General features: G+C 39.8%; 1 protein-coding gene across 1 annotated transcript in view; it reads right to left on the minus strand.

The window, feature by feature from the left end:
* LOC131694716 (troponin C-like) overlaps positions 1–26,500 on the minus strand; it is a 32,211-nt gene extending 5,711 nt beyond the window's left edge. Inside the window, exons 1-4 of the mRNA XM_058983195.1 lie at positions 26,064–26,500; positions 12,464–12,491; positions 3,156–3,299; positions 2,835–3,086 (exon numbers count right to left, since the gene is read on the minus strand). Coding sequence (XP_058839178.1) covers positions 2,835–3,086; positions 3,156–3,299; positions 12,464–12,491; positions 26,064–26,066 — 427 coding nt within the window. The 5' untranslated portion in view covers positions 26,067–26,500. The remainder of the gene's footprint in view (positions 1–2,834; positions 3,087–3,155; positions 3,300–12,463; positions 12,492–26,063) is intronic.
* Positions 26,501–26,726: the final 226 nt, after the last annotated feature.

Consider the following 26,726-nt stretch of genomic DNA (forward strand, 5'->3'; position numbering starts at 1 on the left):
TTATGCGGTTTGAATTACTCGTTTCTAAAATGTCGCGTATCAAACATGATATGAACTTTAAGGTTTAGGACACGTGGCTAAGTAAAAATCGCCATGTATGTAGGCGAAAACTGGTGATGCGCCTTGAAATTTACTACGCGAGTGTAAAGGTCATTATAAACAAGTTTGGAAAACACTATTCTTTAGATGAACTACCAGAAAGAGGCAGAAAACCAGAATCTTCCAACGAAATTGGGCCAGAAAGAGGTATCTTTAATTAGGAAAAAATTAAAACCTTAAGGCCTACAAAAAGCAGAAAATCGCCAAAGCGCAGAACAAAATCAAGTGCTGTAACAAGGGTCCGTAAATTGTAAGTCGCGAGTGATGCAAGTGGACTCACAAACCTTTCCAAATCCATAATACTATACTGTTGTTGAATCGGAAAATGTAGGCAATCTGGGCAGGTTGATTCAAGTTGGGAAATTTGGGCAAAAAGTGCTGGTATGGCAAGCAATAAGTTTCTGCGGTTTGAAGGCTACTAATTACATCACCGGAACTATGAATGTGTGAATTTTGACAGCATGCTTATTGGCCCTTCTCAAAAAAACACGCGTGATATTTTCCACAGTACTTATGTCATTTTTTCTAGAGGAATGATCGTAGTAGCCATGCGCATAGGACGCAAAAAATATCGCTGCTGTCATTTTTTAGTTTTGTGATATTTCTTCGTTTGTCGTTCTCTGGATTTTATATACACATTGCTGCCGATAATTCAAAAGGTGGTTCTCATTATTCGTGGAAACAACGTGGAAACAACGAGTGCGTCGAAAATGTGAAAAAAAAACTATGAACCCGGCTGTAAGTCTGTACTCCAAGCATCATCTCACGTTCAGGACGTCAGGAGCATAGGACTCGAATAGTACGGAATACTCAGATAGAGCAGAACTAAAAGGCTTTTTGTCGGCAGAGATTAGTTGTGGAGAAATCTATCCAACTATCTGGAATTGCTAGCACCGGATTAATATTTGTGCATTTGAATACTGTTGTTGAGGCATGAACAAAAATAACAGATCTGCGGTCGACGTCTACAGCGCATCACCTTGAAAATAATGGATTAAACACTATTAGCAGAATACACAGAGAATGTGGTAGCCCGGAGGTGCCCGAAGTCTGTTTCCTTTGCAGGGTGTTCAAGAAAATTTGGTGAGATCAATCCAATTTATTGTTATTTTTTAGTTCATTATATAATTCATACCATACCATAAATATTATATCAACATATCCTCTTCCCATTTTCCTTCCATTCTAACGATGTGGGTTCCCCGTATTCAACTAACATTTCCTTCCCTTCAACGATCGTAAGGACATGGCCAGGTGTGCGCTGAACTATACCACTGTATGAGCCACCCAATGCGGTCGTTTTGGCTATGCTATGCTATGTTAGTACTTATGCCATTTTTTCTTGACATCCTGGAAACGAACATAGCTGAGTTAGGGTCTCGCAAAACAGCGAGCGAACTTGAAATTGATTTCAGGTTTGACCCAACCCAATTTTCAGTTCAATAGAGTATAACCAATAGAGAATTGAATCAGTTTCAGCCTCAAACGACATTAGTTTGCGGTGGTCTAGAATGACACATACAGTTTTCTTAATCACCTGTTGTCTCTACTGAGCTTTAAAATTAAACCATTCTACGATTTTCCTGCGAACCTACCGAGATGGGATGCATTTCATGCGCAACCCACGGTAATAAATTAGTTACTTTTTTATGCGTAAAAATGTGCTCTTGAGCTGGGTCCGCACACGAACTGACGGACTCGGCGAATAAAACGAACTGTCATTTTGGAGAGTGTATTTTTGGAAGTAACAAAATCACCTCCTCTACCTCTATGGGATGACATGGAAAGCGAGAAGGTGGAAAATAAACTTCCTCTTTCTATAGCAATTAATTTTATTTCACCACTCGGGGGGAAAATTTTTGCCGTATTTATATAAATGACTAACAATTTTCGGGGACACAAGCTGTTTCTATTTCCAAGAAACGGTGATAACTTGTTAATCTGATAGATGGTAGGGAATCTCAAGTGTACTGAGAACCGCACACCTCCAGTAACAAACAGCTCTGTCGCACTAAACCAATAAAATAAATGTCTGTGTCATTACGTCCCATAAATGCAGCAACTGTTGAATGCCGAATTGCTTTAAATTACAACAACTCGTTCCAACTGATCACTGTTTAAATTCAGCATTCGTCGAGTGGCGATAATATCCACTCGCTAGAGCTGCCACCGCCTGTTGATTCGTCTGGGCGCATCCGGTCAATGATTGGCAAACGAATCGATTCACCATAGGTATTATTTATTAGTATTATTGAAAGCAAATTTTAGATTGCGGGATGTTTACTGAAATCTCGGAAAATCCCGGTTAGCTTTGTTGAAGGAACGGACGGAGGTTGCACGCGTTCACCGTTCAATTAGTCGATTCTGATCCGTTTAAAAGTCGATTTGGTTAGCCGCCAAAATATCATAAATATGTCTGGTGTGCATGTGGAAAGGTTTACTACTCGTTCTTCGAATCAGTCATAATTGCTACACTGAATAACAGCCCCAAACTAGACACATCTACTCTACATCGTTCCTATTTGCGCTAAAAGATATTGAAACGTAAACATGTTCGGTTAAAAATAGTTGAATGGTAGGGATTGATTTTGCTCCGGAACACGTTTTCGGTCGAAGGTTCCGTTGTTTTCACAAGAAAACAACTAGAATTCCCTGTAGTACATCCAACCCATTGTTTACCCCTAACTCTAGTAGACAATAAAAGAACATTGAAAAAAGTGACCCTTTTCTCTTACCATCAAAATCGACCGTTCCCGAACCGTCGGAGTCGATTTCCTCGATCATCATGTCCAGATCCTCTTCGGACAGCTGATCGTCTAGTTCCCGTAAAATTTCACGCAAGCACGAGGTTGGAATGAAGCCGTTACCCTCCTTATCGTACAGACGAAACGCTTCCTTCAGTTCCTTATGCAGCGCCTCTTCGTCCTCCTCAACGATGAACTTGGCTGCCAGCGTGACGAACTCCTCGAATTCAATGTGTCCGGATTCTGTGCGGGGCGGGAAAGCAACAGTTATCGATTGAATGGGTGAGGGGGAAATGGTTCATAATAACTTACTATCCTCGTCGACCTCCTCAATCATCTCCTCGAGGATCTGTCTGTCGAACGGTTGTCCCATCAGCCGCAGAATCTCAGCGACCATGTCGGACGAGATGCTGCCAGTCTTATCACGGTCGAAACTGTTGAAGGCCTTTTGCAAAACTGTGCCACAGCAGGCGGAAGTTTTGGAAAACGAGAAAAAAAAACAAATCAGTAACAAATAGAAACCGGTGGATTAGCACAAGCAGGAAGTTTGTTAGCTCTCGGGAGAAAAAGAGTGATGGACGAGTTGACAGCACAGAGTGATGGTAGGCAATTATCGTGACATGCTCCTGCTTGTAACAACCCCAAATCTGGGTGAGGGCCAACGTGAATATTTATGGACGTAGTAAAAATTGAAAGTGTACTATCTACGACATTGTATATTCCTTAGTGGTGTTGGATGGTATTGGTTTATTATTTGAATTTGCTTGTAAAAATCAAATTATGAAACACAACCTTTCGAATATGTAATCAATCAATATGATAATTGGATGTCATTGGTTTTATGGTGTATTTTAGGCTAACAAAAATGGGGACATTGACACATTTTTTTAATTCTCTTTAATAAACCCAACTTATTAAAATATTCCTTTTTTCATGTTGGCTCATCAATACATGGACCGGGACCAAATGGCCTTACTTCCCTTCCGAAGGAAGACGTGACCACAGATTTTCACCTCAGAAAATCTCAACGATCTCGTCTGGGATTGAATCTAGAGCCACTGAGATGAGAAGCAATAAATCAATAAATTGATAACCTTTCAACACTCCATCACTATTAAATTAGGTCGAATTTATTGGGCTGACAAAATCTGGTCTTCGCTGTATTTACATTATTTCCTGTTGAAGCACCATTAGAAACTATAGAAAGTGCCAATGTGAGAACATAAAATTTTTACACGGAGTGCAGAAATGCCCTCAAAGCATTTGAGCATTGGTTCTCACAGTCTATAGAAGTACATGTCATCCAATCTCTCATTGAGAAATAACGATTACACCATTGTAAATTACCAACAGTTTTATAATCATCACTCTCTTTCTCTCTAGTCCAATAGCCTGATAGTGGAACTTATCGACCACTAGTGTACCTTATGTTAGGAGCGGCTCCAAACAACATCTGTCTAGGAGCGAGGGGCTAAAGGAGCCATTGGAGCTGTGGCTAGGTTTCGCAGCCCAGGTCAGAGAAGTGGCGAATAACCAAGCAAACAATCCCGAAACAATGAGAACAAATGTACAGGTTGGAACAATCGGCAAAGAATAGGGCAGCGTTTGACGGAAACAGATTGGAAACTTGACTTGGCCCGTCAGAACCCTGTGGGAAATTGCGCAAGCCTCCCTACTGGCTCGAAAGTTGCAAAAGGTGAAGGTGGTGGAGGTTCAGCCATTCAGTAACTTCGATTGTGCGGCACAGGAGAACAAAAAATCCGCACAGTAAACCCAACTACGAGTACATGGTTCAAGTTTTTTGTGTTTTATCGATTCCTGCTGCATAATCGCCCCCGATTCTTCTAATATATAGGGTAAAAGGGTATAATACGCCCCACCGGGGCTAAATGCCCCTCTTCGATTCCCAGGATTCCTGAATTATCTAAAAAGTAAAAATGACTGATAACAGTATCGTTTCAAGAAATCAACGTACTAAGTTAGTTTGGTATTTTTAATATGTTGCAAAACAACAATATACACAAAAGTTTCAAAAGAGCTACTTTTATGTAAGCTTCCACTTTTTCCAAAAGCATTACAACCAATTAGAAATAGTCGGATTCGATAGAACTATTTCAAGTAGCTTACTAGAATGTTATAGTTACTATCTTAGTTTATAGCTTGGATTAAAACTATGTGTGTGTAGAATTATTCATGTATTCACAACAGCTCATCACCGACCAAAACGCCCCACCCATTGTTGTGGGGCATATTCACCGATTGCTGTGGGGCATACCGTCCTCTTGTTGTGGGGCATATTACACTTTCACCGGGGGCATTTTGCCCTGGGTGAAAAATTTAGGCATCTTTGAAAAATGTTTAATTGTACTTGTATCAGGATGTTTTTAATAAAAAATGAAACGGGTACTAATTTCTAACTAATATAACAATAAATTAGAGTAGTTAGTGAGAAGATCATAGCGTCGTATGGTGAAATATAGCCATGTATGCTTAAGGAGGGCGTATTAGTCCTGTTTACCCTAATCATGTATTACTTCATTGGATATCTCCTGATGGTACCATAACCCCCGTCAGCGCTGAATCTGTATGTTTCGATTCGTAAATTATCCAGCCGAGCTTGCAGCGAACAATGATCGGGATTGGGGCAAAGGAATAATTTCCGGTCGGTCGTGATACGATTCAAATGGCACTTCGTATGTAGTCGTACTTCGCCGACATTTTTTCGGTATTCAATGTCTGGTGTAGCAGCGTCCTTCTGTCTACCATACGTACCGTTAGCAGCAACAACCACCACTATAGTACACAGGTTCATGCTCCTGGAGTGACGTCTGTCGTCCACTTGATTGTGAGCGTATTTTTAGCATTTATTGTTAACCATTTTTTTTGTTAACGACCTATTGAGTCAATTTGTCAACTGTTGTTACGGCATTTAATTAGAAAGTGACTGGAAGGTGATGTATATTTTTCAATATTAAGAGCCATAGTACTCAAGGGAGAGCAAGGAGTTAAAAATTGTAAAAATAGAATTTACCGTGATGGGGATCCATCGTCGCAGCTTTGGGTGAAAGCTGCCGACGCCGTGCGAATCAGCAACACTTGTGACCATATGCCACAGACGCTGATACAGTCACATTAGTCGATAAAATAGAAACACCCAGGCAGGCAATTGGTGAGGGACCAAAAAACAAAACACTAGCCCATTCAATGAGTGTTCAACGTCGCAAATGCTTAGTGTGGAAGTTTACCGTGACTTAACTTTTTGTCGGTTCCGACAGTATGAAGTAACAAGTTACTTTACGCTTGTCCGGACATGCCGTAGACTCAGGTGATTCGCATTTCTAATGCCAAAAGATCCTGACTCCTACAAAGGGTTAAGTCGCCGGTAAACTCTAAGCTTGTTCATATGACCATTCCACGCTTTTCTAAACTTTCTTCCTTCAACTCCTTGCTCTCCCTTGTGTACTATGGATTGTGAGTGTCTTCTGTATACCTACGGTCCCCAAACGATCTGTCGACTACGATGACGGACACGCCCTTATCCAAACAGGCGAGAACAGTCACTGGACTTCCTCCACTATGCACTTTGTTACCGGATGAACTAACGGATTGAGCAATACTCTACAATCACCTACGTTGCAATAATTGTTTAAGCGCCATTAATCGCAATGCTCGTTGGGACAAATCTTGTACAGTTTCCATCTTATCACTACTTTCATTTGATTTACATATGCCAAATCCTTGAAGTCTTTGCAGAATCGCAAAAGATGGTCCGTTCGCTGGCATACCTCACAAGGTCTGAGAGTCTGTCACCATAGAGGACACTTTGTCCACACGTCCGCTCGTCCCGATTGCAATCCTTGTATCCGGTTTGTATCCGCATTTGGCCACGTAAATGTCGAAAGTGTAACCGCATTCTTCTTCTGGTTATATCGCACTGATTGTCACTTTTCCCCGTCCGGGAGTTTGCGGATCAAGTCTTACATGAGAAACGGATTCACCAAATGGAGCGTAAAATCAGCAGCTTCCAGCTGTTCGACTCCATTGTCAAACGGTATGATACTGGCCAGATTGTCAACTTTTGGCGATACTAGGTTGCGTACATTCTCAAGGTGGCCTTTCAGCAACTGCTCCAAGCGTACGTATAGCTGGCGAAGCTTTACGTTTAGTCGTGGGGCCGAGCTTGGAAAAAGAAGCTGGCCGTCGATAGACTCCAGTGCTGAACCTTTGAGATAGTCTTGAAGTCACACTAGACTTTTCTCGTCAGACTATGTAGGCCTCGTTGAATACTTGATAGGCGCCGAAAAAGAGTGGCCAGTCTTCTGGTTCCCACGCAAAAGCTGGGAGCGTCTAAGGGCAGCCAGCTGAGCCCTATTGGGGTTCGGTACGTTGTGGCCTTAGCCCGTAGGAAGTTGTATCGACGATCTGGTGTTGGTTTCTTGCGGCGCTTCAATTATTTCTGTCCTCTACGCTGTGCATACTCTGGTTTTCAGGCAAACTTCTGTTAATTTGCCGAATGTCTGATTCCATCCGCTGTTGATCATTAGCGCTTCCTTTAACTGTTCTTCTACTAATGACATCTGATCCTGATGAATCTCTTCCATCTTTTTATACGGCAAAGATGTTCCTTCTCCTTTTGCTGTTCCCTTTGATGTTGAAAGCTTTTCCCGATCTCACGTTCACAAAGCTCTCGGTTCTTTTGCAGCTCCCGGTCTATACGCATTCTTCTTTTTTTCAACGCGTATTAATTTCTATTACTTTTTCCCGCAAATATTCCGCATTCGTTTCCTCCTGTAAACGCTTCGCTTGCATTGCAATGCATTGCTTTTATTTTCGCTGCGACGGACGGAGGCAAGCTCAGAGGTTGATGGTCGTGGGATTTCGCGCTCGATCGGACTGAATCTTCTGTATTCTTCTTCGTTCGGGACGCCTTTTCATCCTCATCCTGCTTCTGGTACGACCCAATCCGCTCGGCGGACATCTTTCGGATAGAGCCATTCAGCCTTTTTTGCCACCCTCGCAACTATCTCGCAACGGGAGTGCACAAATCGTGCTATGTTCCCAATTTCTTAACTGGAAAGTGTGAGTAAAGGAGCGGTTCGACATGCCATCCGAAAATTTGCATTTGAAAGGATATTGGCGTTCGTGCATAGTACGAACGCTCGTTAATTGGATCGGAAAGCGGAGAATTTGGCTTTATAGCTTAGCGGATGTACCGAAATGTATTCGAAAACCAGGACCAATGGACCCAAAGATGGACCGGCATGAAAAAATGGATGGATTTTTCGAATAAAAAAGCGGCTTTGCTCGAGATGTTGCCAAGAGTTATGTCCAACGTGCCAAGGTAAGAATCCATCTACAGAGAGAGTAAAGGCGCTTTAACCTAGGCTCATTAGCCAGGGCAAGGTGTAAATACCTTTGTCCCATCCCAAAGGACCAAATGGGGTGACAATTACCTTATTAGACAAGTCACTTCCAACGATTTTGCATATCCCCTTTAATCTGTAACGGTCGGTACGGTTGTCCTCGTTTCTTCCTCCTTCAAGATTCAAAACGATTCGTTAGTTAAATTATTCATTAAATGAATAATTTAATTGCCGTATAATTTTGAAACATCTTCAAACCCAACTGTGCACAGTAAGCCTGGCTGTTTTAATATTTGAGCCATGAAGCATATTATATGCTTCAAATAGTAATGTTGACAAGAAAAACACTAAAGAGTAACTGCAGTGTTTTCCAGGATGCTTTTCAATACTGGCTGTGTAAGAGTTAGAATAGAATAGAATTGAATATAATAGAATAGAAACGTGCCAAGGTAAGGTAAGTTCATCTATAAATCTTCAAGAAGAGAAGATGCCGAAACGGAGTGAAAAGCAGGCTGAAACCGTTAAATCGTGCGCTCGGAAGTTGTATGACGATGAAAAAATGTGAAAATCGGCGTGTGCTGCTATAGATGATGAAACATATGAAATAATTGCACATTACGCTTTCGGGACATTAATATTACACTGTGCGTGAAGGCCAGGAATTCGATGATGCCGATAAGCCAATTTTTATCAAGAAATTCTGTAAAAAGTCAATGGTTTGGCAAGCTATTTGCGAATGTAGAATGAGCTCAGAGACGTTTGTAACACCAGAGACAATGAAAACTGACACGTAATTCCGGGAGTGATTGAATCGGCGTTTGCTGCCAATGATCAGGAAGCATGAGAGTCCAGTATTGTTTTGGACGGATTTGGTTTCTGTGAAGTGTGTGAAAGACACTACAGCATGGTACTACGCCAATAAAGTTCAATACGGGCCGAACCTTTCTAATCCTGCTAATTGTCCTCAAGCCTAACCAATCGAAACATTCTGTGCTCTGAACAAGGCATATCTAAGAAAACATGTTGAAGCGACAGATACCATCGAAAATATGGCGAAGGACTGGAAAAAAGTGTCTAAGACCATTTCAAAGGAGTTTTTGCAGAGACTTATGAGCAGCGTTAGAGCAAAAGTGCGTTTCTTGGCTTATGATTAATGATAATAAAATCTGAGCTACTGAGAAAGAACATTATAGAGAAATGATTTATGAAACCAAAATAAAATTTCCTCCAAAAAATGTTTTATTTTGATTTTCAATGAAGCTTATACTTTCTGGGACATCCTATATTTTCTGTTCCACACATGGTGTAGCAAAAGTTTACTCCAACTTAACGTAAAGAAATGTAATTCAATATCCTCCAGCAGAAAAAAAACTTCAAATATTCCCATAGACATACATTTATGAAACCAGCTTGTAAACCAGTAATAAATAAAGCAAATAGGCTGGACTTTATTAAACACTTTAGCTATAATTTTGAAGTTCCTTACACAATTAAATCATCATACAATACATATGTCAGACCAATTTGGGAATATTGCCGCGTGATGTAGAACCCATACACTGTCCTGTACGAAGAACGCATCGAATCAGTCCAAAATCCATTTCTTTTGTACGCCCTTTGTAAATTAAGCTGGACGACATTCCCTTTTCTATCGTATAAAGCAAGTTGCATACGTATAAACAAATAAACACTCAAAGAACGCCTCGAATTTGCCATATTTTACTTTATCGACGATATTATTTCTCAACGTGTACAATCCGCATCATTACTCTAGCAAAAAAAAAAAATTGTGTCTAGCCGGTATCTTAGAACTCGTAAATTATTCCTAGAGCAATCTTTTAGGATACCCTCAATAGAATGATGCGTCATTGTAATGAATTTTGTGAAAGAATTGACTTCTCCATATCCAGAAAACAACTTAAATTGCAACTTTACCGTATAAATGAGCGACCGACAATAAAAGTCGCAAGGACAGAACGTGCTTCGTAAAACCCGCTTCAAATATATTAGAATATAAAATCCGGATATAAACCACAAGCATAAAAATCGGACTGGGACTTTCCTTTGTAAGAGTCGGATAAAAAAAACATTCAGTATAAATACCGGAAAAAATATAGCCGATTTTTACAAAGTACTTTTTTAGCCGACTTTTAATATGCTTGACGAATAAATAAATAAACCGCGCGCCACCGACTCATACAAAATGGAAAACCCTGCTACCAATGCAAGGGCAGTGGCAATAGCCTAATAAAAATCTACTCCGACAATTGCAAGGCAAACAGAGATGCACAGTAGCACTAGTGCTGTGAATCGTCGGCAAGCTTCCAGTTCTTACGTGTCTTCTCTTCTGTCGGTTCTCATGGTAAAGAGGGACAAGTCTGTCTTTGCTGTGAGACATGCTGGTAGACTTGAGCGATTCGTAGTAGCTCTACTTAAGCTCGACTCTTGTCAGCAGAAGACAAAATATTAGTCCGTAAGATTTAAAGTCTGTTTCTAATGACCATTGCTTGCTCTCACTTGGCTCTACATTTTCATAACTTTTACTACTAAATAATCTCTAGCTAATTGAATGTCGTTAGAAAGTAATAAATATACACATAAACTATACTAATTGTTGTCAAATTTCTGCTATCAAGATATAATATGATATTCCAGCTCTATTACATTCACAATGACTAATTCAGCTTTACGCAAACATAAAACAATAGACCAAATAGTCTGAGTACAATTTCCAACTTCATAAATCGTGACACTGGTACACGAGAAAGCATCTTCCGTGTACAAAATTAATCGTTGCCGCCATGCTGCATATATCTATGCTCGAATCGGGCGTAGTTCTTGGCAGCATGCGTATGCTTTTCTTCGTTTTTATCCTACATCTGTGTCTAGACAAGTGTTTAGTTTCTGGTACAGATCATTGCCTACGATATTCAGCTAAATGTCCCGTTACAAGTCTGAGTGGTTGCATGTCGGTAGGATAATGTCGCATGAAGAGGCACGTATGTATGTATTTTGCAAAATCGCATCAACCGCGGTCGGATTAGAATCGTGCCTCCTGTTCTAGTTGTCTGGGCACGATCACGGTGCCAGTGAACGGGTTGATGAACCTTTCGGCCCACTTTTCGTCAAAGGTAGAAAAATGGGTGTGCGAATATGTACAGGCGAACGTTTTACCCCGTGAGAAACGGTAGCAAACGGTTCCTTGGAACATTTTTAGAACTGATTACAAATTTGGGCTGCCAAAAATATAAATGGGACCATAACGCGGCCGACGAAAAACAAACATCAACGGCGGGGTTTAAATGTGTATACAGATTTCGCAACAGCGTTGAAAGAAGAAACGTTTCGTCTGTTTTTTTTTCATTTTTTTCATAAAAAACCGTGTGAGAAGTATGGACCATAGAATAAATCAGGGAAAACACGTAATTAATGAAACATGGAAATGCGTTCGAGTTTGCCGCCGAAAAGAGGGGAAACATCTTCGACACAGTTATAAGTTTCACCGACAGATGGAAATGTCTGCGGTAAACTTTTTACTTTCACATAAGACACACTAGAAGTAGATATACCAGAGGAGGAGTGGAAAAACGCGTAAAATAGATCACTCCGCGTTTGTTTTGGCAGGTGGCTGACGGGTTGCCAATATTTCTCGCCGCCTTAATGGACTTTGTACCGCCGACGCCTTGGGAGATCTGCAGTGACGGACAACTGACGGGCGAGTGGTGGAAGGCAATGACTACCGTCGATCCGTCTGACAAACAACAAGTAGCACACCGACGCCACCGGATGTAAACACTTTTTCGTTCGGTTGGATTGCTTCTTTTTCTGTTGTTGTGAAAGTTGTGATCGAGATTTGCAATGCGGATGACGCGTGGAGCACTGATCAGCTCCACGGGTTATTGACGGACAGGCAGACCGCCTATGAACTTGAAACTGGTACATTGCGAAATAGAACCGGGGTATTTTTAGTCTTTTTTTCAAGTGGTGGGATTCTGTGAAAAGCCGAAATGCTACATGAGGACCAATCCGTACGCGCCGATTATTAATAATGATACGACATTGGACGTTTAGTGGTTCTCCTTGTATCCAGGGAAATTTTATCCACTGTTGCAGTATGAAAGAAGAAAATGGCGAATCTGTGTCAAGAGCCAGCAGAAAAATGGACCGACAACAGATGGTGTGTTTTGCTTTGCATTTATAATATTTTTATTACTTAAATTTATAACAGATGCTATTGAAATGAAAAGTTATACTTACTTGCGACTTGTTCTGGGGGAAGATCATCCTGTAATAAAAGAGGTAAAAAATTGTTTTATTAGCGCATAACGATCTAAACTTCGAATGATGTTGGGGAACAGACATAGTGGCGTCTGGCAGTGGCGACCATGGAAACGCATGATCATTTGATCATTCCAAATATTATTACCTAATATTTTCTTTTCGCAATACGCAAGACGCCTCCGAAATAACTCTAGCTCAAAAAAACGCGTGGTATATGGCGGGTTGATGTATCACAACCAAGAATTTCTCCGCTGGGTTCGTGCCCCCATGTTGTACGAGGCGACTGAAAACAGGAGTCATCAAGTCAAGGTGTTTCCTCCGTACCGAAGACTGAATGGCTGGCAGGACTAAAATATGCCAGTCGCGCACGGAGTACCGTGGTTCTTACCATTGCTGTGTTACGCGAATCTCTGACACCGTGGATGTTTGTTTTAACTCGCGATATTTGTACTGTCACGTTCAATATGACCGTTAATAACATAAACAGGAAATGCGTATATTCTTCGGCATATTAACCGCATAACGATCCTTTAGATGATTTCAAAAGGGTTGTATCATACTGTGGCAAAAATGGGTTTCCTTTCATACTCGGCGGTGATGAAAATACCCACCACATAATTTGGTGCAGCTCAGATATCAATTTGAGAGGTACCGAAATGATGGAATTCTTTAGTAGTACAAATCTGCACATACTTACTGTAGGAAATCGTTCAACATTTGGACGAGCTGCCAGAGAAGAGGTGTTAGATGTAACTCTCTGCTCTAACGGTATTACGCATGAGTTGGCAAACTGGCTCGTACCATACGATCTTGAACCGTCGTTATCTGATCATAAGTACATCGTCTTTGATTATTTAAACGTCTCGTTGGATATCGTCACATATCGTAATACCAAATCTACGAACTGGGACCTCTGCGAAGAGAGCTTGGCGACTAGGTTTCATGAGTATCTCCGACGATTAAATCTCCAACTGACTGGAATGAAGTTCGTGGATGAAAAACTCACTAGTAGTAGAAGCATACCTGCTTCGAGTTATGCGTGCTTCTATAGCAACCAATACCGGAATACCGAACTAGTTCGATACGGAAAATTATGTAGAAGGAATCGCAGATACTTGGGATGGCTTGGAGGAATTTAAGATGGCTCGCAAAGCATACAGAAATTCCCTTCGATTTACTGAGTAAAGTGGTTAGGAAAGCCTCTTCTTTGAACGAGACTAGTAGATGGAATAAGTTACTTTCGAAATCGAAAAGCCTTCGTGCCAGTTCGATTAGAGTTGCTAATGGTGAATAGTCGTCTGACGATGATGTAGTGCTCAACTGTCTTTTAGCACACTCTTTCTAGGCTTACGGAGCCATCACTGACGACTGCCCCTGGTAGCTCTGATTATTGGGCATTTGCTTGTAGAATGTGACAAGCGAATCGATCAAATGGGCGATTGAAGGTTTTGCTCCGTATGTCACCGGGAAAAGATGAAATTATGCCAGATCTAATTCAAAGAGGATATGAACACTTTCATCATATTTTGAAAAGAGTTCCTACCTGTAGTCTTGCAACTGGATATATTTCATTGACGTGGCAGGAAACAATTGTAAAATTCATTCCCAAAGGTGGCCGCGTTACTTATGAAGAGGCAAAGAATTTTAGGCCGATTAAATTAGTGGAACGTTTGTTCGACTATATATTCGGGATGTTAGTTTGGTCGAGCAACCGCTGCATGCAATGCAACATGCATACCAGCTGGGGAAATCTACTGGTAGAAGATTTCCCCAGCTGGTATGCATGTTGCATTGCACAATGTTATCTACAACATTCTAAAAGCTTTTTCGCAAAAGCTATCAAACTTAGGAGTTTTGGCGTAGGACTACGTCTTTGTTTTCGATATGGGGGTGCACTTTGAAAATTCTACAAAAATGGTAGCGAAAAGTAGTCCAATTTTAAACGCATATGATTCAACCATCTCACGATAAATTTTCAACTTTTTTGCACATATCGCCCCGAAATACTTCTATGAATAGATTCCAATAGATAAATCCAAAAAAATTGATATCATGGCATTAAAAATTTAAATAATGTACAACCTAGTCAAAATATCACGCATTTACACCAAGAAGACAGCGCTTCCCAGGTCCAGCACGACATATTTGTGTATCTAGTGCGCTACGATTCTATGCGTGACATCATCATCGACTATTTAAAGAACGGATTTCGCCGGACAAGCTCAGTTGCCTGTTGAACGGCAGGCGGAGCAGATTACTGCGCTGTGTGTTTTCACAGCCAGTGTAGCTGAGTTAGAAGTCCGTTACACTGGCTATAATGGTACGCTACCCGGTACCGTCAAACACGCGACTGAGCTTGTCCGTTCAAACACTATGCTTTCTTTTGTGTTGTGTTCGTTTCCAGCGCACTTTTAAGTACAATCTCGAACATAACTATTCGTACACAAAATCACTTGTGCATTCGAGCTCCATTTGCAAACACGGTTAATATAGTGTCGTACTAGTTGTCCTTTTCGCTCTATCCATCATCAGCGTTGACTCATTTTGCTTTGTGCGCTTGGGTTCAACGTTTGTGGCGAATGTAGGTATATCTAATTTGTTAGCAGGGTTACAATATTCACAGATTTTTCTGCAATGTTACAAATTGAAGATTTTTGGCATTTTGATGAAAATCGGAAATTTATTGCAGATCTTTTTCCTGTTTCAGTTATCACAGACATTAAAAAGATATTTTTGACCGAAACACAGATTTCAATGCGGCATCCCTGTTTATTAGCGTTTGCATGCGTAATCTGCATGATAGCAATCTGTGCTTTCATTGCGCAAAGACGAAAACTTTTTTAACAACAAATTTGCGCGGATGGATGGAAACCACATCGAGAGTTTACCATTTACTTTCGATCAATTCATTGATTCATTTCAAGTCAGCCTATCATTTTGGTCATGGAGTAGCTTCATATATCACGAACTGGATACACGCAATGCTTATCAACAGACATCTGTGCTCATCGTTAAGACAGGTAGAGATAAGGAAACTGAGTGTCTGTGGATGTCCTCAAGGCGGTGTGCTGTTACCACTTCTGTGGAACCTTGTCGCCGATGGTGTGTTGAGAAAAACTTAATGAGCTTGGGTTTCCGACATATGGTTTCGCAGCTGATTATCATATATTGATTACTAGTTTTTGCATTAACACACTTTTTTATTTGATGCAACAAACATTATATTTTGTTTAGGTTTAGCAGTGATGTCTTCATGTTGGACTATCAGTTAATGCAAATAAAACATCAATGGTGCTTTTCACGCAACGAAAGATTACAACCGGAGCTCGTCCGCTGCAGTTCATGGACTCTGAAATTATTGTCGCTGATCAAGTTAGGTACGTTGGAATAATTCTTGACTCAAAGCTTAATTGGACACCTGACATCGATTTCAAAATCAAGAAAGCTTACATGGGCTTCGGCCAATGTAGGTTGGCTTTCGGCAAATCTCGGGGACTCGAATCCAAGTACATCCATTGGATCTATACAACAATTGTTAGACCAATACTGGCATACGGGTGCCTTGTTTGGTGTCAGAAGGGAGAAGTTATAACACGCCAATCAAAGTTAGACCATCTTCAGAAGATAGTCTTCATGGCGATGACAAATGCTCTAAAGGCACTCTTGAACATAAAACCACTATATGTGTTTCTGAAACAAGCACTTTCTTGTGCTTTCCGTATTAAAGTTACTTGGCTTTGGAACAGTAACGCAATAGATCATGCAACTAACCACAGAAGAGTGTAGCCTGTGGGAAGTGTTTGAGCCTAGGGGTGGCCAGTGCGGTAAAATATCAATTTCAAACGAAAATATTCGTTTCAATTGAAACTGCGAGCCTTTCACTGTAAGCATACCACCACTATATCAGTTGAGTTCTGCTGCCGTCTTCGTTTGAGTCGCTCAGAGTTCACTGTCAATTGAATAACAGGTTCTGGTCATTTGACGTTTTTGCCTGTTTAGTTTCTATTGAAAACCTACCTCACATTAGCATGGTCTCAGTTAATGGAAGTGAACCATTCCAATGAACCACTCACAAATGAATATGAATGAACACTCACTGAGATGAAAATAACTCCGACCAAGATAATAAATACATATAGGGTTAAGGCTATGATAAGACGAGACAACTCAAGACGGATACAGGTAGGAACATTTTTTCTCTGTATGAGTGAGGTTGTCATTTTTTCGAGTATTGTTTTGATTTGGTAATAATTATTTTTTATCAGTAGTTTCGAGATAAAAATGTAAAACCCGGCCTTTTCTTTCTTTTCACCGTGCGCCAAAGAACCGGGATGCTCGTCCGGATGATTATGTTTACTACCAGCGACCCGGTGGCATGCTTAATTTTACAAGTTTAAACAAATTCACTCAAAAATGACAAATGTACCGACCCTTTCTTTCTCCTAATCTTGGAGCAGTTGTTTCTGTATTTTTAGTTTCTCACCTTTCTTTTATCCTGCTGAATGATTGTTGACAGATGACTGTATGCAGCTAGCGAGGTTGGCAGTGCAGCCAATTTCTTTGTCATATTTAGATATATTGCTTATTATAGCACATAATAATGACCGTTTTATTAACTCTTAATTTTCCAAAATGGAACTAATCAATCCAACATTTTTATCACATACTACATGTTTCTAGCAAATTTGGCCAGCATAACAGCCTATTTATCAGAATCAAATTTGCCACTAAAATTTATATAGAGATGGTCGTACTATCAAAATACAGAAATATACAGAAATCGTATTACTAGTTGCCTTGTCTTGTCTTAAGAGTAAAAGGTCGAACTCGTTAAAGGTCCAAGATGATAGATAACGGAAATCGATGGTTAAAGTCATTTTAAACGAAGGCGCAGTTGGTTGAGTGGTAAGCGTGACAGCCACCCATCCGAGTTGGTCTGGGTTCAATCCCAGCCGAGGTCGTAGAGATTTTTCTGAAAATTCTTCCTTCGGAAGGGATGTAAGGCCGTTGGTTTCCGGTCCATGAGTTGATGGGTCGATATCTAGTTACTAACAAATGTCCTCCTCCCGTGATACTTGTGGAGTACGCAGTAGTATATACGGCCTCTAGCAAAAGCACTTGCTGTAGGCCGGACGAACGTTCCTTCTGCGATCTACTTTCGGGCCTGGCCGATGCCGGTTTTGATCAATAAACACTTTAGGATTACCAAGAGTTGCACATTGAAAGATGTTTTCCTAATCCCAAGCATAATTACCTTCTGATTCCCTGTGCAACTTCAGCTAGTCCAGATCGATAACGGAGTGGCAGCCAGGGGTGGTCGTATAAAGTCAAGCTCAAGTTCAAGCTCGATGGTTAAAGTCATTTTAAAATCAGAGATGAGGGCAACATGGATACCATTTAAAAAGAGGTGAGGCCTATTTGAAATCCAAGATGACGGCCTTTGGTTACCAAGAAACAGTGAAAACAACTATCAATATGGGTATCATTTAAAATAGTCATAAAACACCGGAATTTATGAATTTAGACCATCATGAAAACAAAGATGGCGGTTTTTCGGTAACCACTAAAGCGAAACCATAATCAATATATGTCTACATCGCTTTTGCAAGTACAAGTAGTCCTGGTCAGTAGTTGACGTAAACTGATGATTGAGGACATTTTGCTATCGATCCAATATGGCGACTTTTGGTTACTTCAATAAACCCACCATCGATATGACTTGTTTATAGCATTCATGTCGAGCAAAATCTTTTCGAATTTTTTCTGATAGAGAACATCGACTATTCTCGTGTCTGTAGACTGTGCTCGTAATGTGTTCCTATAGAACCAGTGTGGAAGTGTTTTACCCCTTCACCATGTCATCGGAACAGGAAAATATTGGTAGAGGTGCAAAGAAAATTGCTGAATTACATATTTGATTTTAGCAATGACTTTGACAGCTTCGTACAATAATTATAGCATATTGCATAATTATTTTTCAAAATTTCTTAAATTCGCAGATTTCAGACAAAATATAATGAATCTAGTAATAACAGCTTGTTGGAACTGGTTGCAATGAAAAACGTATTTGGTAGTACGTTCATCTCTATTATATTTTTGTTGCAAATTTGATTCTGATGAATAGGCTGTTATGCTGGCCAAATTTGCTAGAAACAAGAAGTATGTGATAAAAATGTTGGATTGATTAGTACCAGATAAATGTTGGCGAAATGTGTGTTAATAAAACGGTCATTATTATGTGTATTATATCAACATATCTAAATATGACAAAGAAATTGGCTGCACTGCCAACCTCGATAGCTGCATACACTCATCTGTCATCTGGCACAAGAAAGGCAAGATAACCAAAAACACGAAGCCAGTTGTCTCTTCTTGTCTTAGGCTTACCTGGATCTCATTTGACTGGTGCTCACTGGGTAAATTGAAAGCGGATCTATTCATTTGAGAGGATCAAACGAAGGAGGTTGACTATGAATTGCGACTCATTTGAAAGCGACGGTGAGTGAAGAGCCATGAACCGAGCTTCAGATCAACAGCATCTGATGCGTTAAATGAATATGAATGCTACCGTAGACGACTGATTGACTGCGTTCATTCAGTTTCGATTGAATGAAATGAAATTTTACTGCACTGGGGGTGGCCCTTGGTGTGGGAAATTTGCAGTTTGCTGTTGGTGGCTGGCAATGTTTATAAATGTCCGCAGACAAATGCAACTCCTCGGATGGACCACCTAAAACAATCTGCAAACAACTTATGTGGACTGTATTTTGGAAAACCACTTGCAACTGGATGTGATTTATTGGAAGGAAAAACACTTTTTGCGCTATACACTTTACTCTTTTATTTTCACTCTTCACTTGTACTTCATACTTCACTTGTTGGAATAATACTGGTTGCTGCGATGCGCAGAACGCGCGTACTTATATTACACGCCACACGTTCTAGAAACGCGTGGCTTATCCGCGATGCTTGTCGCACATCGATTGTTTTTCGTCTCCTTTCCGCATCGGGCGATTGTATATTTGGCTCATTCACGCTTGCTGAGAATGATGCATTGCCGTACGTATCGCTGCTGCTACTATTGTTGTTGCTACTGCTGTGTGTATGATGATCGTGCGCGAATGGAATATTTGGCGTTCGTTCGAGAATGTTCTTGCTAGTTGGAGATGTTGCTCGATTATAATGAAATGGTGTGGACAATTTTACTTGGCAGTGATTAGCGCTGAATAGAGGCGCGAACAGGAAGGGCTTACCCTTGCTCTCAGTGACTTTATACTCGCTCGTAGTTTTCCTTATAAACCTTTCAATGTGAGAATTCCTCCTTCCGATGAATGGCTGTCTGGATGGATGGAGCGACAACTTGAAGATTATGCAGTTTGTTATACTGACGGTTCTTTGTTGGAGGAACGAGCCGAGTTTATTGTCGTGAAATGAGATTAAACGAAACTCTATCGCTTGGTAAATACTATACCGTATTCCAAGCAGAAATCTTTGCGATTTTGTGTGGCCAGGGCCTAAAATTCTCATACCCATTCAATGAACGTTGAAGTTCACTGAATTCACCTTCGTCTTTTCGCTGCCTCCTTCGTTACTAAATTCACACAAAGCAAAACAATAAAGACAACGCCCCTTCTTCTTTCGATTCTATGGAAGCGAGTAGCAGAAGTAGTGACATTCGTTTTCCTATGACAATACGAAAATTCAATCTCGTTTAAATTTCAAATCAGTGATTTTGATTTTTATTTTCATTAAATAAAATTATAGCAATGTGCATCATAAAATGCAACTAGAACGCCGCAAACACAGGAAATACGCGCACCACTGCCCCTTCTGTCGTCCAATATCATCGCTAGCTTGTAATTCTCCCAAATCGAGCAACGGCAAATAAATATCGTTACTAGTTTCTTTTCGTTTGGCCAGCGCTATGTGCAATATCGAAGAGACTAATGTCGTTCTCAATTTCGAAGCGAAAACGAATGTGTGGAGGAAATAATGAAATTGAATTTACCCGCATGCTTTGTCGTAGGCCGTTGTCTCATTTTCGGTTTCGTAATGTTCTAGTGGTTTAGAAAGTAGCATCACTCGCTCGTCATTTTCGTCAGATTTTGGTAAACGAAAAAAACATTTTTCGACTCTCTGTGTGGCGTACAATCAGCACTTCAACAGGGAATTTGCGGTAAAAGAATCTATTTTTTCTCTGAGATTCAGGCTACCCTGAACTGACTTTGTTTAGCAGATTGGAGGTCGAGATTAGTAATCGCATGTCGAATTCAAATCGAAGAACTTAGTATTTTAAATGTTATCTACCTTCTATGGGTACTCGGTCCTTCCGGTATTACTGGAAATGAATGAGCGGACAAATTGGGTCTGCGATTGACTTTGTTGGTCCAGAACCAGTTATACCACTAACGATAAGTTGGGTAAAGCACAAGATTTGGTCTTGGGCTACATCCGAACATGCCAAATATTGACGCAGCTTGCAAACTTGCGTTCAAACAATGACTTTTCTGCCGGACGTGAGTCCCAAAATGTCATGGAATTTGCTGAATTTTTTCAAGCACAATTGTAGTATTCTAGTCAGAGCACTAACTAGACATTGCAAACCGAATTGTCACTTGGCTAGTATTCAGCGTGCTCAATCTTTGTGAATCCTATTACGGAACTTCATATTGTTGGATATGTACTGCCCGGCAGTAATGCAGTTATGTATCCGGATTTTTTGTTCTCCATACATAAATTAACCTATGTACAGAGAGCTGAAACTCAAGGATATGCTATTGTTCCTAGTTCCCAGTGTGGTAAATAGCTATAGTTTAAGCCGTATCTGAATGACAATATCTCTTCGGGGGTGTTGTCGTTCTGTTATCTTAATATCTCAATATCCGTTCGGGGTGTTGATATATCCGCTCATCGAGAAGTTTATTCCCTTGGGAGTGAAGAATTCTTCCGTATTATCTATGTCCTTTGTGTCATTATTTTCTTTATTCCTATCCTTACCACTTCTCCAATTCTTCCAATCAGGAAATGATGAATAGACACGAAACCACGGCAAGGCGCAAAAATTCCGATCCACTATGGGGAACGTACCATTTGAGCCAATCGATACTGATTCCTGATCCCTGAGTAGACCAGTTACACAGTAAAGGTCTAGAGAGCTAACAACGTCAGCTAAGGAGGCAAAAACGAACGAACTCGAGATATCGTTGTCTAGAGAAATTTCACCGCCGGTAGTGTCTCAGCACCAGCTATCAGACAAATAGGAACGAGTAGCGTCAAGAATGATAAGTGGTAGTAAAGAGATAGAAATCATTAAGGTATCTCTGGATCGTTTAGCGACTCTGCAGGTGACAATATTTGCAGTAGATCTTAGCAGCTCAGTTATATCACGAAGGTTGGTCAGCAAACAAGAAACAGTCGCAATGAATAAAAAACAATAGGAATGATTAACACAAAATAAAAAGAGCAAGAGCACAATCCATTTTAAGTTATACCACAGATAACAGACATAAAAGCTTGAACAACATTTCTTAAAATACCTGTGTAAACTTTCAAATTGATAAACATTGGAAATCCGTGTTTCACTATTGCCATCTACGCAACTGTTTGTTACACGTGTTTGTCAACTGCACTTCAACTGTATTGCGTCGATCACTGCGCCACCTACGAACGTTTGCCAAACGTGTTTCAGAGTTTGATTTATTCGTAATTTCAGTGGTCGGAATTTACACACGTTTCGAATGGAGCCTAAACGTCTGTTATCTGTGGTTATACCTATCGGTAGCCCCGGAATACTGGGGAATACCGGTGAAAGAGCTTTAGATTTAGTCAGTAGGTTTACTACAAATTTGCCCTCCAGGCTTTGGAAAAAAATCTGCAAAGTTTAAGGTATAGAGTGTTTCTATTAGAGCTTCTACTTCCCAACGTTTTTCAGCTTTCCGGGATTCGGGAAATAAAACAATAGTTTTCCAGGAAATCCCGGGATCCCAGGGATGAAAGAATGATCTAAAATATTGAGTGAAATTCAAAAGAAATTATATGCGTATTTTTAAAAATAGATTGATTTAATTTTTATTGGAAACAAGATAAATTTCGCCCAGTTATCAAAAATCGTCTGTTTGGTACACTGCAAATAAGAACGCGGCGCGTTGATAATTTGTCACTCAGTTCTTAGAAGCTGTTTCTTCAATACTATTTTGATTATTGATTCTATTACCAAAATTGAGATTAGATTGAGATGATACAGCGATCGCACCTACTTCAGTTGAAGTACAGAATTGCAATGCGTCACTAAGAATTCGTGAATTTCGTTACCTCAAATCTTCAACGAAATTTTTCAGCTGCACCAGGGTGTTTGTTTGAAAACAATATGAGATAAATTAGGTCTATACAAAGCAATTGAAAATATCCCAGATAAAAGTAATTTTTGCGATTTAAAACACAAAACTATGTTCAAACCTCAAATGAGTAACATTTTCACTGCAATCGTGAAGCTATTGATATCAGGTTTTCTAGGACTGGTGGTATCCAACGGGGAAAAGCGATCGAAAATGATGAGTGAAGCTAAGTAATCATGTGAAAAAAATTCCCCCAGAGGTGAGATTCGAACTCGCAACTCGACCGGAATCTCGAAGGTTGCGAGTTCGAATATCGCCTCTGGGGGAATTTTTTCACATGATTGCTTTGCTTCACTCACCATTTTCGATCGTGCTGGCATGCATTTTCTGCTTAAAGAATATGTATCTTTTACAAAAACAATTTACGGGATTTCCGAATCCCGGGAATCAGAAAACGCAAGTTGCAAAATCCCGGGATGTCTGGGAAATAAATTCTCGGGATGGAAGCTTTAGTTTCTATACCTTTCTTCTATAAGAAACGTGAAAATTCAAGCTACCTACTCCCCTATTAGAATTGAGAATTTACTACGCACAGGCCTGTGACGGACATTCACAAGGAACTTAAAAACATAAAACAGCGTGTACGATTGAGATTGTTGCTTTCTGTTAATTGTGCATTTAAAAAACCTCGAAAAAGATCGTTTCAAAATGTTGCTCTCACATCTCGAAAATTCGAACTACTTGTATGCTGAGTTAGCGATACAATTAAAAGGGGTCAAAACAGTTGCCACGAATGTGATAAAAGTATATTGGGAAAATTGGTTGACAGTATAGGGGAGAATGGGTACACTTGATCCCTCTTTTGTTTTCTTCTCATAACTTTTTAATGAAATAAAAATTTAAATTGCAAAATTTGTCATTTTGTAGTCAATTTGAATTGTACGATTTATGAATAATATGTAAATCCGAATACTATGCCCTGTCAGTAATATGAACAATTTTGAAAATCATGTCAAAGCGAGGTTTTTGTAAAGATGTGTGGTAACTTGATCCCCTGCCTACTAGGGCTAAAGAAACAAAGCACACTATGACCACAGAGAACAGACATCCATGATCTAACAAAAATATTTAAAAAACGTGTGTAAACATTTGAATTAATATACGATAAACACTGGCGCCGCCACACCAACCTATCCCAACTATCCGTCAAATCCATTCCGGAACCGGTTCGAAATCCAGAATGGATTCAGTATGGAATCTTGCTCAAAGAAAACAACCGATTCCGACTCTATCGGTTGTTGCATTTGAGCTGGAATTCATGCTGGAAGTCCGAACCGGTACCGGATTAGTTTGACTGGGTTGAGGAGTAACCGCTGTCAATTCTGTCGAACTCAGCCACGAAAAAACATGACGACAGTAGCGCACCTGGTTTGGATACCCCAACTACCTTCGAAACCGTTAGAGATTTTACACAAGTTGAATGCTGAAGATGGACGTCTGTTCTCTGTGCTATGACTAATAGACACGAATGTTCAGCTAATCACCTGTCCTGACAAATTAATTAATTAGGCTACCTTTTTAGATGCACGATAAACTTTAATCATAGTGGAAAGTCAAAACAAGTATTTGCGGTAAATTAGTGCTGTTTAACTTGTTTTTCCAACCTTCAGTAACTTATACCACAATTTGTTCTCGGAAAAAGGTTTTGAATTTACAAAAGTTTACTTTATATGAAAACTAAAGATATCCGTGAAATTATAATTTAAATTCGTTGTTTTTTAGAAAATGAGTATTTTCTTCATTTAACTAGTATTTTCTTCATTTAACTAGTACATTTTGAACAGCAGTTTTAGGTCTATGTAGAAGAATTCTGAAGGGAACTAGTCTCGATTTGCTTCAACCGGTCAATAACTATTTTGTTATCTGTCCCGCCTATTCGAATGCGAGAAAATCGATTGGACGAAGCAGTGGTATTTACAACGACTACGTTCGTCCGTGCGCTCGTATACCTCTTTGGCGTCCCAATGCATTGGATTCTATAACCTCTAGAAAAACTTTGAATTGGATTATGGGACGAAGGCTACCCCTTTTACAATAGATTTATCAATTAAATATACAGCCGACAGTGTCTCAGCTTCAAGTCTCTACAATAAAGACAACCAATCTATTAACGGGCATATTCTAAAAATCATGCACCCTGGTTTAAAAAACCTATTTATATGCTCTCCACCTGAAGAAAATAAATAATACAAAGTAAAACGAATTAGGCCATATTCCGTAACTATGTAGTGCCCCAGTTTCAATTCTATTTTCGTACTTGACAACGAACTTGACAGTAGGTACGCTCACTTTCAACCAATTTTCACTAGACATTTTGAGGTCATAATTGGGTCAATAATTCTTCTTTTATTATATACATGGATAGATCGCAAGCTAACTGAAACAGGCTATATTTCAAACATTGATACAACACATTAATTGGTTTTCTATGAGAATGTGAACAGATCCTTATTTGACCCTACTGGTCCTGTTTGGCATTAGTTTCAGGAACAGAAGTTGGCATCGTTGTCACTTAACCCAGCAAAAAGATTGGAGCCAAGGTCTTTGAATAGATTTTGTTGTTTTGTTTATTCAATTTCATGTAATATTTTAATAACAAAAATATTTTAATAACAAAATAAAATGTTGACGCCATATCTTTTATATCAGTTGCATCACGAAAAATCACAAACTGCATTTTGTTTAATCAAACACTTCACTTTTAACTTGAACAAATGTTTTAACCGCCAGAAATGTTTGGTTCAATTTGATAATATGAAAAATTAATAGTTTTTGTCTTTGGAAAGATCTATATTTATATTCTTTAATATTAATTTTATATCTTTTTGATTTTTCAAGCTATGTTCCTGGAGGAATTTATCAGAAATATGCGGGTTTGGTAAATCACTCTCCGATAAATTCATACTTTTTGAAATTTCGGGGAAACTATAATAAATCCTAAAGAAATCATACATTAAGCAATATTAAAGTTGCTAATATCGCGTCCGGAGATTATACAACAACACTATCTTTACTAGATATTCAAACAGATATTTTAATTACTACTCTACTTTTTGCTGTAAAATTTAACATAAATTGTACTCTTATCCACTTCATTATCCCTACCAAGCACACTCCATCCATTAAACACCATGCGTTTCCATATTTATTCATATGACACTTATCAAAGTTCTAATACTAACCATTGTATCCTGTTTACCGGAATCTACCGCTTTACACACACAAAAATCACTAACAATTAAATGCAACTAGTTTCCTGCCACTGAACCGACTAACACGTTCCTTTGCACTTCGTAGGGGTACTGTTTCCTATAGCGTTTCCTTTTTATTGAGGTCCAGATAGATGGTTGTTACAACACGACCCAATAGCACTGACTGACCGTGGATCGCAACGCCGCCGTGCACTACTGATGTTCCACCCAATACACTAGTAACCACTATAACGCACTATACTGTCGCTTTCGGATTGCGCTGCCTACAGTCGGTCGCAACTGATTCTTGATGCCCGCAATACAAGTGAACCAACTGTTTTTTTTTTGCTCTTGGGGCCCGGGGGTTTTTCCAACTTGTTTCAGTAGCAAAAGTGCGACGAATGACTATAATGATGATGATGGTTTTTCACGATATATTCTGCGGATGATGTTCAGGGTGCTGCTGCCTTTTTATTATAATCCGTTATTCCGGCCTGCTGCCGGTGTGGTGTCGAGAGTGTTGGTGCGGTTAAAATGTGCATCGGTGTTGGTGTTGAGGAGGACAAAATTGCATGAAAACAGTAGTAGAATTCGTCTTTGGTGTGGGATAGTGTAGTGCACCCGAGTCATATAAGTGGAACAAGTTGGTAGGAG

The sequence above is a fragment of the Topomyia yanbarensis genome, unplaced genomic scaffold (assembly GCF_030247195.1).
Source record: "Topomyia yanbarensis strain Yona2022 unplaced genomic scaffold, ASM3024719v1 HiC_scaffold_121, whole genome shotgun sequence".
NCBI classification, from domain to species: domain Eukaryota; kingdom Metazoa; phylum Arthropoda; class Insecta; order Diptera; family Culicidae; genus Topomyia; species Topomyia yanbarensis.